Source organism: Dermacentor andersoni, chromosome 1 (genome assembly GCF_023375885.2).
Source record: "Dermacentor andersoni chromosome 1, qqDerAnde1_hic_scaffold, whole genome shotgun sequence".
NCBI lineage: Eukaryota > Metazoa > Arthropoda > Arachnida > Ixodida > Ixodidae > Dermacentor > Dermacentor andersoni.
The window spans coordinates 130,962,403-130,978,013 of record NC_092814.1 but is presented as its reverse complement, the minus strand read 5'-3'; the positions used below and the strand labels follow the sequence as shown (position 1 = coordinate 130,978,013).

The 15,611-nt window shown below is 46.6% G+C and overlaps 1 protein-coding gene across 3 annotated transcripts in view; it reads left to right on the top strand.

Moving 5' to 3' along the window:
* Pkn (serine/threonine-protein kinase N) overlaps positions 1 to 15,611 on the top strand; it is a 181,385-nt gene that overhangs the window by 118,880 nt on the left and 46,894 nt on the right. For all 3 annotated transcript variants that reach the window (XM_050193885.2, XM_055062035.1, XM_055062036.1), the window contains 3 exons: positions 3,055 to 3,206; positions 12,411 to 12,630; positions 13,061 to 13,168. In XM_050193885.2, coding sequence (XP_050049842.1) covers positions 3,055 to 3,206; positions 12,411 to 12,630; positions 13,061 to 13,168 — 480 coding nt within the window. The remainder of the gene's footprint in view (positions 1 to 3,054; positions 3,207 to 12,410; positions 12,631 to 13,060; positions 13,169 to 15,611) is intronic.

Sequence of the window (15,611 nt, the reverse complement as noted above, 5' to 3'; positions counted from 1 at the left end):
TTACGAGCGCGTTCCATCTCTAACTCGAGACGCTTCATTTCCAAAGCGTGTTCACGCTCTTCTTTTTCTTTCTGTTCTATAAGTTCGCGCTCATGTCTTTTTGCCCGCTCCTCAATGGTCTCAAGGCAATCCGACAGCTCGTCATCCTCAGCTTCTAACTCAAGAATAGCCCTTAGCAGTTCTGGTTTTCTGAGTTTGTCTGAGACATCCAGACCCAACTCTCTTGCAAGCTCCAGCAATATCGGTTTGCGCAACGACTTCAAATCCATGGCTGCTCTGAATGCTGCTTTCTCTACTGCCTACTATTGTCTTGCCGCAAACTAACCCGGCAGCAACGACAACCACAATTACCAGCTCTGTTTCTAACACTAACAAAAGCCTGGCAAAACTCAGAAGAAGAAAGTCCCGCACTCACCAAACCTCGCAGCCAAGACTTCAGCGCAGTTGTTCCGCTGCAGGCAACCAGTCATCACACAGGGCTCGTTGCACTGCTCCCGGATGGTCGTTGTGCTGCTCAGCATACAGTCAACCGCATCTCTTCGCTGCTGGCCTCCGTTGTCGCGATCTCACCGCTGGCAACCAGTTGTTGGGGTCTCGGTGCTGACGCCCGTTATTGCCAATGGGTCGCAAGCCCCAAGGGTAGCGTTGGCCTGGCGGCCTGGGGCACTGGAAGCATCCGAAGGTCCCGGCAAAGCAAGAGTAGACTGGTAACAGAACAACTTGTTTATTCTAACATAGCAAAAGAGCGGCCGGTCAGGTCGACCGAAGTGGAGAGACGGGAGAGCACGTAACTCAACAGTACAAATCGGAGCCTCTCTCCTGGCGTCCGGGGGCAGCTGCTCTTATACTCTCGGCGTCGCGGGCCAGAAGGAAGGTCACGGGATGAGCCCACGCGACGGCGGAGCATGAGCCCACGACGGCGCGCACGGTCGAGCCGAGAGGCATGGTGAGCCGAGTGTAGTGACGCATCGCCAACCCGCCGACGGACAGACCTGCTGGCTCCTCACTTGGGGAGCTCCGCTCCCCGGCTGCCGCGCTTTGACAAGCGTGGGCACACACACACACACGCACATACGAAGACACGTGGCACTGAAACACGCCTGGACACGCTTGGCGGGGAGGCGTTGCGGCGGCGTCGAACGGCCCAAAATGTCCGCCGCTTTGAACGAAGCCCCGGCGTCCGTTGCATCCGCGCCGGCATTACCGCGCGTTGTAGGCGAAACGTAACAATATCCTGGCATAGCTGAGCTAAGCCACTGCCAATTTTTTATCCGAGTTTTGGCATGACGCAAGCCCTCACTTGCACGACGCCATAACGCTCTCTGGCATGCCAGCGCAATGATGTTGATGTTGATGTGGCTTCACACGCAAACGCACAGGGCGCTTGGAGGCCATTGTTCCGATCTCTGGGGCTAGTTCTGCCGGGCCACCCGATGGAGACTACGCACCGCCGTGTTTGCGCGACGAAAAGTGGAAACACTACGTGCTAACCAATACGTACGCAATAAGCTGATACGGTTTATGCAGATACAAAACACATTATGTTCAATGACCGCGGGATTTGACTTTACTACTTTTAAAGCGAAACTACTGTTTAAGCGGGTACGGTTTAACTAGGTTTTACTGTATATACAGGACGAGTCAGAGTAGTTAAGATGGCTGACCACCAACAACAGGCAGCAGCCAGCGTCTCCGATCTCCGATCTTCCTCTCTCTTCTTTCATCCTTCCCTAACAATATATTCCCAAGAAATTTTTTTGTGTGTGAAAATCAACACCAAAAGAAGCGTGGCGAACTTTCAGAAAATAACTGAAAATGCTGAACCCTAGTTATAACATAAGTGTGATAGGCAGCTCGCATGTTTTCATAATGAGGCCACGTAGACAGCCATAATTGGCATGGCTTGCTCACGCCCTCGCACCCACAACAGATCACATCATCTTCATCACTTGGCGTGCAGGCTGCAGATTTGCCTTCAATTTTTGGGCATCACGGAAATGTTGCCATGAATGCACCCTAAACGTCCGTATAATTGCTATTGCAATAAACTAAGATTGGAAGGAACTTATCCTGATGTAATTCAGGGACAGAAGATTGTAACTGCCTTGCAGTGTAGTTTCTAGCAGTCAGTATTTAGCAGTGACTTGTTTCGTACAAGCACTATGCTATCCTCACACCATTTAGACAATCTGCAGTAAGCTTGGAAGGGGGGTTATGCAGCAGTTGCACGTCTTCTGAAGCTTTGGCCAACCCTTTGTCTCGTCCACCCAGCCATTGTTTACAACTCCTGAAACAATGGCTTATGGCTAGCACTAGCATCACTTGCACCTATTGAAAACAGAGGCAAGCTGAGGCAGGCAGTGGAAGTGTTGCAGCGAGATAAAACATGGCAATGCCCATGGGAGTGCGGGAAATAGTGTTTATATTTGTAACAGTTTTTCTTAATCCCACCCCCCCCCTTTTTTTTTTATCTCTTAAATTCTGGAGAATATTGCTTTCAAATTAGGATATATCCCATCACTTTTATCCATAATTGTGCCGTCTGACTGATGCTATGGCTCGCTGGTTAGGCATACAAGCCACAAGGCTTACGCGAGCTGGATATTATGATTTGATGTTTGATTGTGTGATTTTTAAAAAACATTGTGGGGTTTTTTGTGCCAAAGTCACAATCTGATGATGAGGCATGCCGTAGTCGGGGTCTCCAGAAATTTGGGACTCCTGGGGTTCTTTAGCGTGCACCTAGATCTAAGTACATGGGTGTTGTTGCATTTCGCCCCCATCAAAATGGGGCTGCCGTCGCCGGGATTCGAGCCCGTGACCTTTTGCTCAGCAGCCCAACACCATAGTCACTAAGCGACAACGGTGGGTTGTGTGATTTTTGTTTGAGTGAAGATTTTATTATGAAAAAAAAAACACTACAAGGTTAATGAATATTGATAAGGAAAGTGAAGCTTAGTTTTGTCAATAGACTTGTCCCTGTGTTTACACTTCTGTGCTAACTTCATGGACAACGCAACATCAGCATTCAGACATGACTTTTTTTGGTTGCAGAATCATGTGTGCTTTGTGATGGAGTATGCCTGCGGAGGGGACCTGATGATGCACATCCATACCGACATTTTCCCTGAGCCTAGAGCTGCCTTTTATGCTGCCTGTGTTGTTCTGGGACTGCAGTTTCTTCATGAAAATCGCATCATCTACAGGTAAGATATATTTTGCTGTGACCTGTCCAGGCCCTGCCTTGTTCTTTTTTTGAAACCATATTATTGTAAGCTCACCCTTGCAGTTTAAGTGAGCCTTTTAGTCTTTATTTTAATGCAGCTTTGTTGGTGTACCTGAATTGCCTTCACCAAAGCAACCAAACTTGATCGAGCCGAGGTTCTCAAACCCCGCCTAAGATCACAAGCACAGCAATGCCTCTTCTTACCACTAAATTCTCAAATGCACTGCGAAACGTATACAAAATCCTCAGTAAATACTAGCCAATTCTCACCATCAACTAGAAACTTAAGATTGTTCCCTGCCTGGCCGGAGTAGCCTGCAGACGCAGCACTAACTTTAAGGACATTCTTGTACATGCCAAACTAAGGACAAAGATGAAGCCAGCATCTGGCCCCTGTGACCGCCTCAGGTATTCTACGTGTAGACATATTCAACCTACTACTACACTAAAAAGTACAATGTCGGATTACCTTCACAAGGTAACTTTGAGTTTTGCCTGCACTTCAAACAATGTAGTCTACCGTCTAGCATGTGCCGCTTGTAACAAACAATACGTAGGTTAGACTGGACAACAAATTGTATCATACAAGACTCAATGGCGATCGCACTTATGCCAAACAAAATTTATCTAAAGCAATAGCCAGCCACTTCAATGAACATGGCTATATTGTCGATAAAGGAAGGCTCTATAGACTACAAACAAATTTCCATTCGCCTCACGATAGGAAATATACAGAATCGTACCTCATACCCAAGTTTAAATGCCTACACCTGGCAGGGATCAATTTGGCACGTGGCAACTTAGAATTGCTAAAAGCTGTAACTTGAACCTGAAATTCTCATATCATTAACAAAGTAAAAAAAAAAATATGCCACCAGCCAACCTCAATTATCAACCTCACCTATCCCTCTATTTCCTCTTCTTCCCTGTTTCTCCCCTAACACTCATTTTATCATTTTCTTCCACACTTTTATGCATATATCAACCATATGGGCCCTTTTCCCATGTACACTGGCCCCCTCCCATTTTTTTCTGCTGTCACCCTCTTTGTTCTACCGCATTTGTTTTTTCTTCTCTCTCTCTCTCTTTGTTTTAAATTATTATGATTATTATTTTCTTTTAAAGACACACAGTCACACCCCAATGTTCCAGATTCCGGGATACTTTTTTCTATGCCTATGCCGAACTACCGAGGCTAATGTCCCTTGAAAGACCAAGCTGCTGCCTTCGAACTACCCTGTCCATTACCCCAGACTCCATGTCGCCATCTTAACACATTCAAAATTACCCGACGCATTGCTGCTGCGCTACTCAAGTCATTCTTTCAACTCGCGTCTTTGGGTTACTTGCATCGCCATCTTAACACGTTCAAAATTACCCGACACATTGCTGTTGCGCTACTCGAGTCATTCTTTCAACTCACGTCTTTTGGTTACTCGCACACTGATTAGCTCTTCTAAGACCACAAACGCACGCCGCCTACGACACCTCTGAAGGCTGCCTAACCTTTCGCTCCCCCAACACCCTCCCAAGTCCTTCTTATTCCCTTCTTTTTTTTTCTTCTTTCTGCCACCTTCCCACTCTCCCGCTCTTGTCCCCTCGTCTCAGAAACCATGCCTAGAGATGTCAAACTACAGCACTAATTTGATTTTCAGTCTTCTTTGATTTCCAGCTGCCACCGACAACGACCGCACATGATATCACTCTACTAACCCATTAAAACTAAACTGCCAAGGATAGCGAGGCCGCCTTTGATGAAGATACAGTAATCCCTTGTTATAATGACATTGCTTTACTCGAAATGTCGCTTTATTCAAAATTTCTTCTGGTCCCAACCGAAACACATGCATTTTAACCCGCATTACTCGGAGCGCATGAAGAGCTGGAGTCGCTTAAAGCGAAGTCACGAGCTGAGGAACGCCATCATCAAGCGGTGGCAACCCTTTTGCGCGTGCAGTGTCAAATTAATACCGCCGACAAATTAGTCTCATGCAGGCACAGAACAGGCACACAAAAGTACCAAACCCACGACCGATGGCCGCCTAGTGACAGGTACGAAGCGCGTGCTGTGTGCTCTCAGCTGCAACAGAACTGCTTGTTGGCTAGTTGGTGCTTGCTAAAAGACATGTTTTTTGCCGCAATTGAACACTCACAAAAGGAAGACACATAAAGACAACAGCTGTTTACTGCGGAGCGAACAGAAGCTGTCAAAATACATGGTGCAGTATGCCCGAGCGGTTAATCTCGGTCGCAATCGCATTGCTGGTGTCCCCTGTGGTGGAATGCACACGAAAATAAAGTTTTCCTGACGCTTTGCGATGCCAGGAAACTGCGGTCTCTTAAATGCTGGAAAGTGGCCAAAAGATCGAGGGCAGACTTGTGTCATAGCATTCCATGGGGAACGCTCGATCAGCAAAGTTTTACCATTCTAAAGAGCACTCCTGGCTCCACCTCAGGCTCGAGCCACGGCGTTTGTGGCTCTTTCCAGCGCGATACTCTCGTAGGCTTCCGTGACCTCTGCACCCCCGCCCCCCCATAAAGTGGCCACTGCTTTCACCTCCTCATTCGCCCTCCAGTCTGCAAGCTGTTTGGATGCCAGTCACTCCTCTCACTCGCCTTCATGTCAACTTCTCGCCTCCTCGCTGCCAGTTTCGACGTCGCTGCTCTTCCAAAGCTACCCTCTTCCGGCCTGTCCTCTCAAACACAACCTTCCACCTTTCTGCAGTTCCTGCTTCTTGGTCTCCACAACTCCGACCGCCTTTCTTCTGCTACACGGGAAACCGATGCCAAGCCCATCATTGCAACCGTCGCCATAACCAGCACACACTGATGAGGAAAGTGAGATGCCCTGACGACATTTTCAAGCTTCAGCCTTCTGCTTCACCTGCCGCGTTCAGTCACTTTGGCGCCAACGGTGCATGCATTTGTATCTGTGCTGCAGGCCATGTGATTGTGTGTTATTCGGAGCGCTTCGTTAGGCGTGCCATGTGTGTGCTTTTGTGGTCTACAGTGATAAATGGCTCCGTGAGTCTCCGGGCGAAAGTGTCTGACTTTGGAGCCGAAAGTTCGGCTGATAAAAGAAGTGGTAAACTGGCGGTTGGCAGAAAACTGACATTGTGAAGGAATTTGGCATATCGCCGTCTACTGTGTCAACTGTATTGAAAAACAAGGAAGCTGTGCTGGATGGCTTTGTAAAGAGCTTCTCGGCGAAGAGAAGGAGGAATTGCGATTTGAAATACCTCGAAGTGGAAGGTACACTTCCGCAGTGGCTGAAAAACACCAGCAGTGCAAGCCTTCCTGTACATGGGCCTGCACTTACTGCAAAAGCCGAAGCTCTCACCTTCCAAATGACCAATAAGGATTTCAAGTGCAGCAATGGCTGGCTTGAGCGGTTCAAGAAACTACACGGCGGGACCTCAAAGTTGATCGTTGGCGAAGGCGCTACCGTGAACCGTGACACTGTAGACTTATGGCACCAACATCAGCAGCAAGCTCTACATCAAAAATGTGAAGACAAAGACATCAAACTAGATGAGGCTGCATTTTTCTACAAGATGCTACCGAATCACTCGTTCACTACCGCTGGCGGGTGCTCATCGAGGGGGAAACGGAGCAAGGAGCGCGTCGCAGTGCTGTTTCGTTCCAATGCAACAAGTGAGGACAAGCTTCCCTTGTTGATACTGGAGAAAGCAGAGAAGCTGTGGTACTTCTGAAATGCAAATATTCCCAAGGAATGCATCTATAGAAGTAAAAAACGAGCATGGATGACTGCTGCTATATTTGAAGACTATGTGCGCCTTTTGGATAGACGGTTTGCCACAAAGAATCGGTAAGTGTTTTTCATAATTGACAATTGTCCGAGCCACGGGAAGATGGACAACCTCAAGGAGATTGCTGTGGAATTTTTACCTGCAAACACAACTGTGGTACTACAACCAGTGAATCAGGTCATCATTGAGACCACCCGGAAGCTGTACCGCAAGGCTCTTTTGCAGCGCATCCTCACCGCGTATGGCGCCAGCAAGAAGTACAACATTGATTTGCTTGGTGCGATCCATTTGCTGAACTTCTCATGGAAAGAACTTGCACCTTCAAAGGTCACCAACTGCTTTACACACGGTGGCCTTTCCCGCGCTTTTGGCAACGATCTGTACGAGGCTCTTCATAAAATTGCTGGCCAAAAGGTAGAAGGCAACTTCGAGACATTCACGTTGGCTGACACTGCTGCTCCCATAGTCACCCCAGCGACGAATGCGCAGATACTAATTGACACTGTTGGTGGCCCCGACAAGGATAAAGAGCCACGTGAAGTGCCAACTATGGTGCAGATGCATGAGTACCTATGCCTGGTGCAAAATAAGGTAGAATGCATGGGTAGCAGCCATGGCCTTGTGCAATGCTTGGTCAAATTAAAGCAGAGTTTGCTTGCGCCCGGTGAGAACTTGATACAGCCAGAGCTCGCTACCTTTTTGCACCTGAATAAAGTTTTGCTTCACTGAATACATTGTATTTTGGCTTCCTCACAGTTGTGGCACAATTAAAGCTCGGCTTCTTTCGCTTTTCTCGAGTGGTTGCTTATGTCAAATTACTGCTTATAACGAATTTTTTCACCATCCCGCTCACTTCGTTATAATGAGAGATTACTGTAGGTTTTCCTGTCAAAACCTTAGCCAGCCTTTCTGAGGCACCTTATTCATGTTTATAACCTTTATACCACATGTGCTACTCCATCTGTCAGCCCCCTTTTTGATTTTGGAGCTCACCTAGGAGTGGTGTGTAAGCTTGAAAGTTGTGTCTAGGGTCTATGAGTGCAAGTGTCAGGCAGCTACAGAGACTCAAGTAATCACGGCGCAAGTCTTCGTTGTCTTCTTCAATGTGCCACGGAAAAGCACAGGAGGGCGTCTGCATCACTAAAACTGTTACAGAAGTTTCATAGGCTTTGTTCTGATGTGTGTCAGCAGCACAGACTTCCGGCAGCTCGTAGCAATGCAAATTCAAAGCTCGCGCCGATCTGCTCCGACAAGCTGATTGTAGGCACAAAGGGAGATGGCACACCAACATAGCTACACTTCCAGCTTCAAAAATGTGACGTCAGGGCCTCTCCTATTTTGTTTCTTTCCTCCATGTTTTTCACTATGTCCTGCACCTTTTCAAGCTGCCTATCTCCAGAATCAGCCCACATTTCTGGAGATGAAATTGAAGTGGCCTTGCGCATAACCTTGCTCTCACCTTGGCTCTGACTAAGCAAAGAAATGCTTTGCATTCTGTATATTCCATGTCCCGTTCGTTGTGAGGAAGTTATTTTACATGTGTATCAGTCAGTTTTGCGTGTTTGATATAGAGAATAATACGCTTTATCCATGTTTGTATATTCGTGTTTGACTGTATTTACAATTTGCAATTAACATTTTACTGTACTTCAGCTAAAACTATAAGGAAGTCCATCAGCTTTCTTATATCTTTTTAGCATGCCCTGAAATAGAGAGTAGCCCTGTAATTGGTCCCAGTATCACATGTATGAATTGCACCGACAGCTGTGGAAGTTGCAGTCAGGTCCGCATGCAACAAGCTGGTAACTGCATACGGGAACATGCATACTACAGTGTAGTCAACTTATAACTATATCAAGAAAGAAAAATCCAGTCGTTATAATTGATTTCTGTCTCCTCACACGTAGTCGTATCGTGGGTGTCACGGACACGAGGTGGCGAGCGCTATCTTGTGGCGTGCGGGCGGGGGACGCATTGCGCGGTTAATGGCGGCTGATACAAACATGCGTAGGCAAATGTATTGCTCCGTCTCGGCATTGTTTGTTTAAGGGGAACTTATGTTGAATTCCAATGGCGGAGTCAGAGCAGCTGACGGACTCCGCGAGCGAGCACTCGACTCTGGCACAGAGCAACGCCTCCAGATCTGCGAGTGGAACACAACCTGCGCCGCCGGAGCAAGGCGGAAGCGGAAGTTCTATCGCAGAGTTACCCAGGATACCTTGCGTGTTGTCATTTCCTTTCGCTGTTTGCTCCCAGCACCGCCGCGCCGGTCACTTGTCTTTTCAGCGCCGTTCACCTGTTGTTTTTTTAAAAGTGCGGAATGGATATCTCGCCAAGCGTGCAGCAGCTTTTGCTTCCTCGCGAGTCGTAACCGGTGGCGCCTCCCAGCAGACAAACGTGGTAAAGGAAATACGTCACGCAGAGTTCCGGTCCACTCCGCCGATTTTGGCGGAGCATCTTTTTCTGCTCCATGGAGTGACTCCTGCTCAGAATCCCCTCTGACTCTCTCATTGGAACACCTTACTCCCACCCTCACTCTGCCATTGGAACAAACTTGCTCCGAAACGAGCAGAAAAACTTGCTCTGACTCCGCCATTGGAATTCAACATTAGAAATGCAAATTTCACGATTATTCTGCGGTGAAAACGCCGTCCAGAAGGCAAAATTTTTATCATTAGATCCGATATGCTGTGAATAATGTATCGTTATATATGTTTGTTTGTTTTCTCATACCCCTAATGTATAAGCTGAGTCTTAGTCGGCTTATCATTCTAACTGATACATCGTTATATGTGGTATCGCTATAAGTGGACTGCACTGTATCCAATCGGCACACCTTCCGGTGGCTAAGGAGTCCGATCTTCATGCTTTTGTGCTACTTTTGTCACCATTCTCTCTGTCACCATTCTCTCTGACCACGTCATGTATGAGAATTGTTTCGATCAATCCTGTAGACCTGGACAAACTGTGCATGGTAGAAAGGCTGCAGGTGTCAAGGCACTAACCACGACCGGGTCTTTGCCAAATATTTGAAAGACCAAATTGGAGGTATTTGATTTGGAGTCGAATTATTTGAATGTTCTATTCGTATACAGTACACTTTTGTTTATTCAGCTGCGGTTAATGTAATCCAAACCGAAGGTCCCGGCTGGCACCCGTGCATTGCTATGAGCTCACTTTTGTTATTTCGATCCTAAAATTGTCCTTTGCAGAATAATTTGCTGGATAACTTGACTAGTCTGCATGCACGCGCCTGATCCCTATGATGACTCCAATAGCGACCCCTTTCCTGGCAGCATCACGATGGAGCTTAGGGGATGGCGAATGCGTTGAATGCATGTAATCTCCAGTCAAAAACGCCTATTTCCAGTTTGCCCTACGAAGTTTTTCAACCAATGACCGTAGCTCACAATACCCAATTATGGAATTTATTCGATTCTAATGCGCAACCCCCCGCCCCCGAAAATGAGGCCCAAAATTGCCTGCACGATGAAAGCAGGTATGAAACCAAAATTGCGTTACCAAGTTCACTTTACCGCATAACAGGGATGTACAGCGGCAAAGGTGATTTGGGAAACTGGCCACCATTGTGCAACCCATATTAGACACTTGCCCATCTTTCTTGATAAATAATTGTGTGTGTGTTAGATTTCTACTTTTTTATTATGAGCTTTAATGTCATTCTTACGTTAATTTTCTACTTTGGACACATAGAAAGTCGGTGCACATTTCATTCGGGGGGTGTTAGAATCTGGCAAATACTGCCAAATGAATGGGCAAATAGAGAAGCGAAGTTTTGGTGTTTTTTCTGGATCTTGTTAAGTTCAACCCACTGGATAATTAGGTCAATTTCATCAGTACCTTTAGGGTGGAATGATCAGTTTTCATTGAAACTTTATGATGTTCAAAAATTGTTCGATATAAGCGATAATTCGATGTAAACGAGTTGATATACTCTGGTTCGACTGTAGCAATATATATGGTTGTGCACCATTACCAATTAAAGCAAATTGCATTGCATCAAAAAGAAAAGTACAAATTGTACCGTAAAAACCGGAATATAAATCGAACTTTTTTTCAAACAACCATTGCGAAAAGTCTACCCTCGTCTTATATACCGGACATTGGCGGAAAAACTACGGAAGTCTTGCTACAATGGGCGGATGAAGTAAAGAGCCGCCATTGCCATCAGCAGCAGCGTGACGTGGCGACATTGTGGCACCGCCAATTTGCGTTTACATTGTTACAAAGTTATATTGGTTAAAGGCTTCTTTTTCACATTTTCTTTCGAAATGAGCGGAAGCCGACAGCAATTCACCGTCGCCTCCAAGAAAAAGGCAATTGAGTGCGCGGAAGCCCACGGCAACCTCGCGGCACAGCGCGAATTTGGAGTATCCGAAAAGAGCATTCGGTACTGGCGGAGGCAGAAGCAGCAAACCAACAGAAAACGTCATTTCGTGGGCGGACCGCAGAACTGTAAGACAAGGTTGCGGAGTTCGTCCGGGAGCTGCGTGTAAGATCGCTGCCTGTGACTGCCGAATGCATCCGTTTGAAAGTGGTAGAGATCGTGCGCGCCTCTGGACTGAACAGCGAGAAGCACTTGTCATCCGACTCTAATTCGGACGACTCTGATCAAAGGCGTTGCTCTGATTCGGAGTAGCGCTTGCGCACTTCATGCCCTTCTGTGTACTGTACACTCGGCCAATTTTTAACAGTATCGCGCTACCATCGACCCGCATGTTTGTCAGCACCTTATCATCACAGCGGCGAAATAGCGAAAGTAAGCGCACGTGTACACATGCGCATATCTCGTTTGTTTCGCCAGCACCTTTAATAAGGTGCTGACAAGCACGCGGGTCGATGGTCGCGCAATACTGTTAAAAATTGGCTGGGTGCACATGCGAGCAGCATTTAAATAAGTACTGTCACTATTGTGCATGAGTCGCATTTGTTTCAAGGTAAGGGTGTCTTTCGGTACTTTTGCCATTGAAAAATGATTCTTTTTTTTTTTTTTTTTTCAGTTGTAGAATTTGTTAGTTGGAGGATTGACCTATATTCCGGTCCGACCTATAGTCCGGTTTTTACTGTATTTGCACATCCCTAGCTTAAGCCCATGTACTTGGATTTCTGAGCATGCTACAGAAGCTTAGATGGTCAGATTAATCCAGAGCCTTTCACCAAGGTATTTCTTATTGACGGTTAAGCTCCATCACTTATTTTTATTAAACAAACCTTGGTCTTATACATGTTGTATTGCTTGAAATATCTTGAACCACTGCATTTTTGGAGCCTTGAGATTGAGTTTGGAATCACGATCCAGATAAGTGTGTGTGTGTGTGTTTGCAAACACGTGGGTGTGCGTGCGTGCACGTGCATGTTTGTTTTGACAGCTTTGTCATCTCTCTGGCTCCCAGGGATCTCAAGCTGGACAACCTGTTGCTTGATGCTGAGGGCTACGTGAAATTAGCCGACTTTGGTCTGTGCAAAGAAGGCATGGGCTATGGTGATCGGACAGGCACTTTCTGTGGCACACCTGAATTTTTGGCTCCTGAGGTGCTCACCGAAACTTCGTACACTCGAGCTGTTGACTGGTGGGGCTTAGGTGTCCTGGTCTTCGAAATGCTGGTGGGCGAGGTGAGCAAAGCAATAGGTTTGTGCAGTACTACTTTGTGCTGCTAGAAAAAGTTCAACAGCTCTGCTCTTGAAACGTGTTCTAAATGAGCACTCTGTTGCTATTTCATTGTACAATGACATAATTGTTGCTGAAAGGATGTACATAAAAACGGACATGAAAGAAAAGAATTACGGTGTCTGCATTTTCGTGTGCGTCTGTTTATCAGCAATTAAATCACGAGTACCCACTAGGCTAAATACAAGTTCTTGTGCATAGGCTGTGAACTGTCAATAACTCTCCAATCAGTACCCATTTTTGGGCACATTATAGTTTTGAACTGTTGAGCATTTAGTCTTTGCATTTCTTGCTACTTTTTCTGTATGCTACACCATGATAGTTATACTTTTTTTTCATGTCATCAAATCCTTTCGTGCATCTTTTTTTTCCCAGAGCCCTTTTCCTGGTGATGATGAAGAGGAAGTGTTTGACAGCATTGTGCATGATGAAGTTCGATACCCACGCTTCCTCTCCATAGAGGCTGTTGCCATTATGCGGAGGGTGAGTATTGTCCCACTCATTGTTTACATTGTTTTGCCTTCCATTATGCAACATTGGGGCATGTGCCAATATTATGCAGTCAAAGCCATTCATTATTATATGGCATGCCTATTGAAAATATTAAGAATGCCAATCTATTTGGCACACTTCTTAATTTTGGCAAATGGACATAGCTTACAGCGATGGCTGGTATTAATTACCCAATTGTGTTATGCACGCTAAGAATAATTTTAAATATTAGTGAACTAAAGGTTAGTGTATACGTACTGCAATTGAATCTTGTTAATTCGAACTTCCGGTTTGTTCAACTGATGCTGTGGTCCCATCAACGTATATGAATTCCAATAGTCGAAAACGCCTGGCAATTCGAACGCGCAAGCATTTGCGATGGTTAATTCGAACATACCGCGCTCCAACAATGCTCTCAGCAGCATGCCAAATCACACGGTGGCGCCTCCAATCAGCATTGCTCTGATCCCGTCATAGAGGATACGCTTAGGAGAGACCCCTCAACACTGCACACGAAGGGGAAAAGAAACAATGGCAGAAATGTTATCCTCTAGCTCAATCGCACCGGCGACTTGAGGTTGTGCAACCATTTTTGACTGGTGACCAAAAAGTGGCTGAAGACGACTGATGCTCACACCGGCAAGCCCTGGCAAGTGCAACCTGCAAGTTGCAATCCCGGAGATTATCGTTCTCAGCGAGAACTCTAGGGATATAGGCACTTCGCGTGCACTTCGCTGGTTTCGCATTCAGGTGACAGCCATGTATTTTGATTCAAGTGAAGAAGAAGACATTGTCACTGTGCTGATGTGTTCTATCGTGCGTGGTGTCAGCTGTGGCAACGTGGAAGCCTCCAAAGAAAAGGCAACGCTAGTGGGTGCACGTGTGCTGCCATTCGCGATAAGTAGGCGGCCATGTAAGCTGCCTCCTGCCCACACTCCACTCGAACTCCACTCGCATGACAAGGAGTTATGTTGAGAGTAAGTTATAATTTCTAGTTCGCGTAGCGTGGGAATCGGTGCATAACTCTTGTGCTTTCTTTTGCTGCTGTTTAGCTTCCTGTAAATGCTACAGTATGCATTAAACTTGTTGCTGGAACTGCTGCACCCCAGCATCACAAGGCCAGACAGCACTTGCATTCCTACAGTCTGCCATGTTGGCGTGGGCTTCGTATTTGGTGTGACACAAGAGGACACTGGATGAAAATACATGCTCACATAACTTTCAGTGCGCCACTGATACGTTGGCAGTTTTGTGACCACCGTTGCACGACTGATAAACTAAACAGCGAGCGACTGGCCAGAGTAGTCACCTTTTGAGAAAAGGGACCATTTGTGACCATTTGCGACCAACTTGGTCGCGTGACCACTGTCAGTCACCAGTGTGAATGAGCCTTCTGTCAAATGGCAAGGTCACTGTTTCTGCATCGTTCTATAATGCCCCAGCCACACTAGCGGCAAAACATGTGCCGCAGGAACGATCAATCCTGGACCAACTTTTCGCGGCTTGCCACTGCGGCAAGCAAGCTGTGAGCAGAGGAGACCAATGAGAGCGGCCCCTAGAGTGACGTACGTGCAAGAAACGTGTCATGCAGACCCGCCCGATTGCTCTATTCGTAATCATGTCTGGTTCAGCTGGACTGCTTGTTTCGCACTGTTTGCTTCTGTCGGCTCTCGTTAACACTTGTTTTGGTTGGCTTGCTTTGGTCACATTCGCACTTTTTTTTACTGTGATGAGTCTATACCAAGAGGCCCCAATGGAAAGGTTATTGGAGACAGTGCGCCATATCCGATTCTGTACAGCAAGGCAGACCCTGAATACAAGGATGCCAGTACCTCATTTTCCGTGTCTTTTGAACACAGCGAGGGAGCACACCAACATGACTATGATCAGTGGCAATTACTTCGTCATCATGATAAGACATGACTCGCATTAAGAACACAGGACGAAGAGCGTAAACACAGCTTTTTTTTACCTAGAGAGAAGTTCGAAACAGAAAGATCGACTTAAAGAGTTCCAAAAAAATGCATCACGCCAAGGTCAGAAAGATGTTGAAGCACTCGCCAACACGTTGGCCGTCATTGGGAAAGTTTGAACAGGCTGCTCGACCAGTGGAAACCACTGCTCAGCTTTTTTTTTATATGAAACAAAGCAGTGCAACAAGCAGAACTTGTTTTTGGAGTCCTACCAAATTCCAAAGACTTCCTCACAAACCCCCAAGTACCCTGCACTGACTCCAAGGTCTGCTACACATCATCACAAGACTGCTGCAGGCCTCGGGGAACGAAAGCACCGATGGCGATGAACTCTCGCTAAAGAGGAAAGGAGCTCATTCTGGACCTCAAGCAAAAAAACTGAAACTTCATACCAAGGATTCTGGGGAAGCCAGCCACGTGACCCGTGAGGAGCACCTGTTTTATTTTTCGTCATCGGAGCT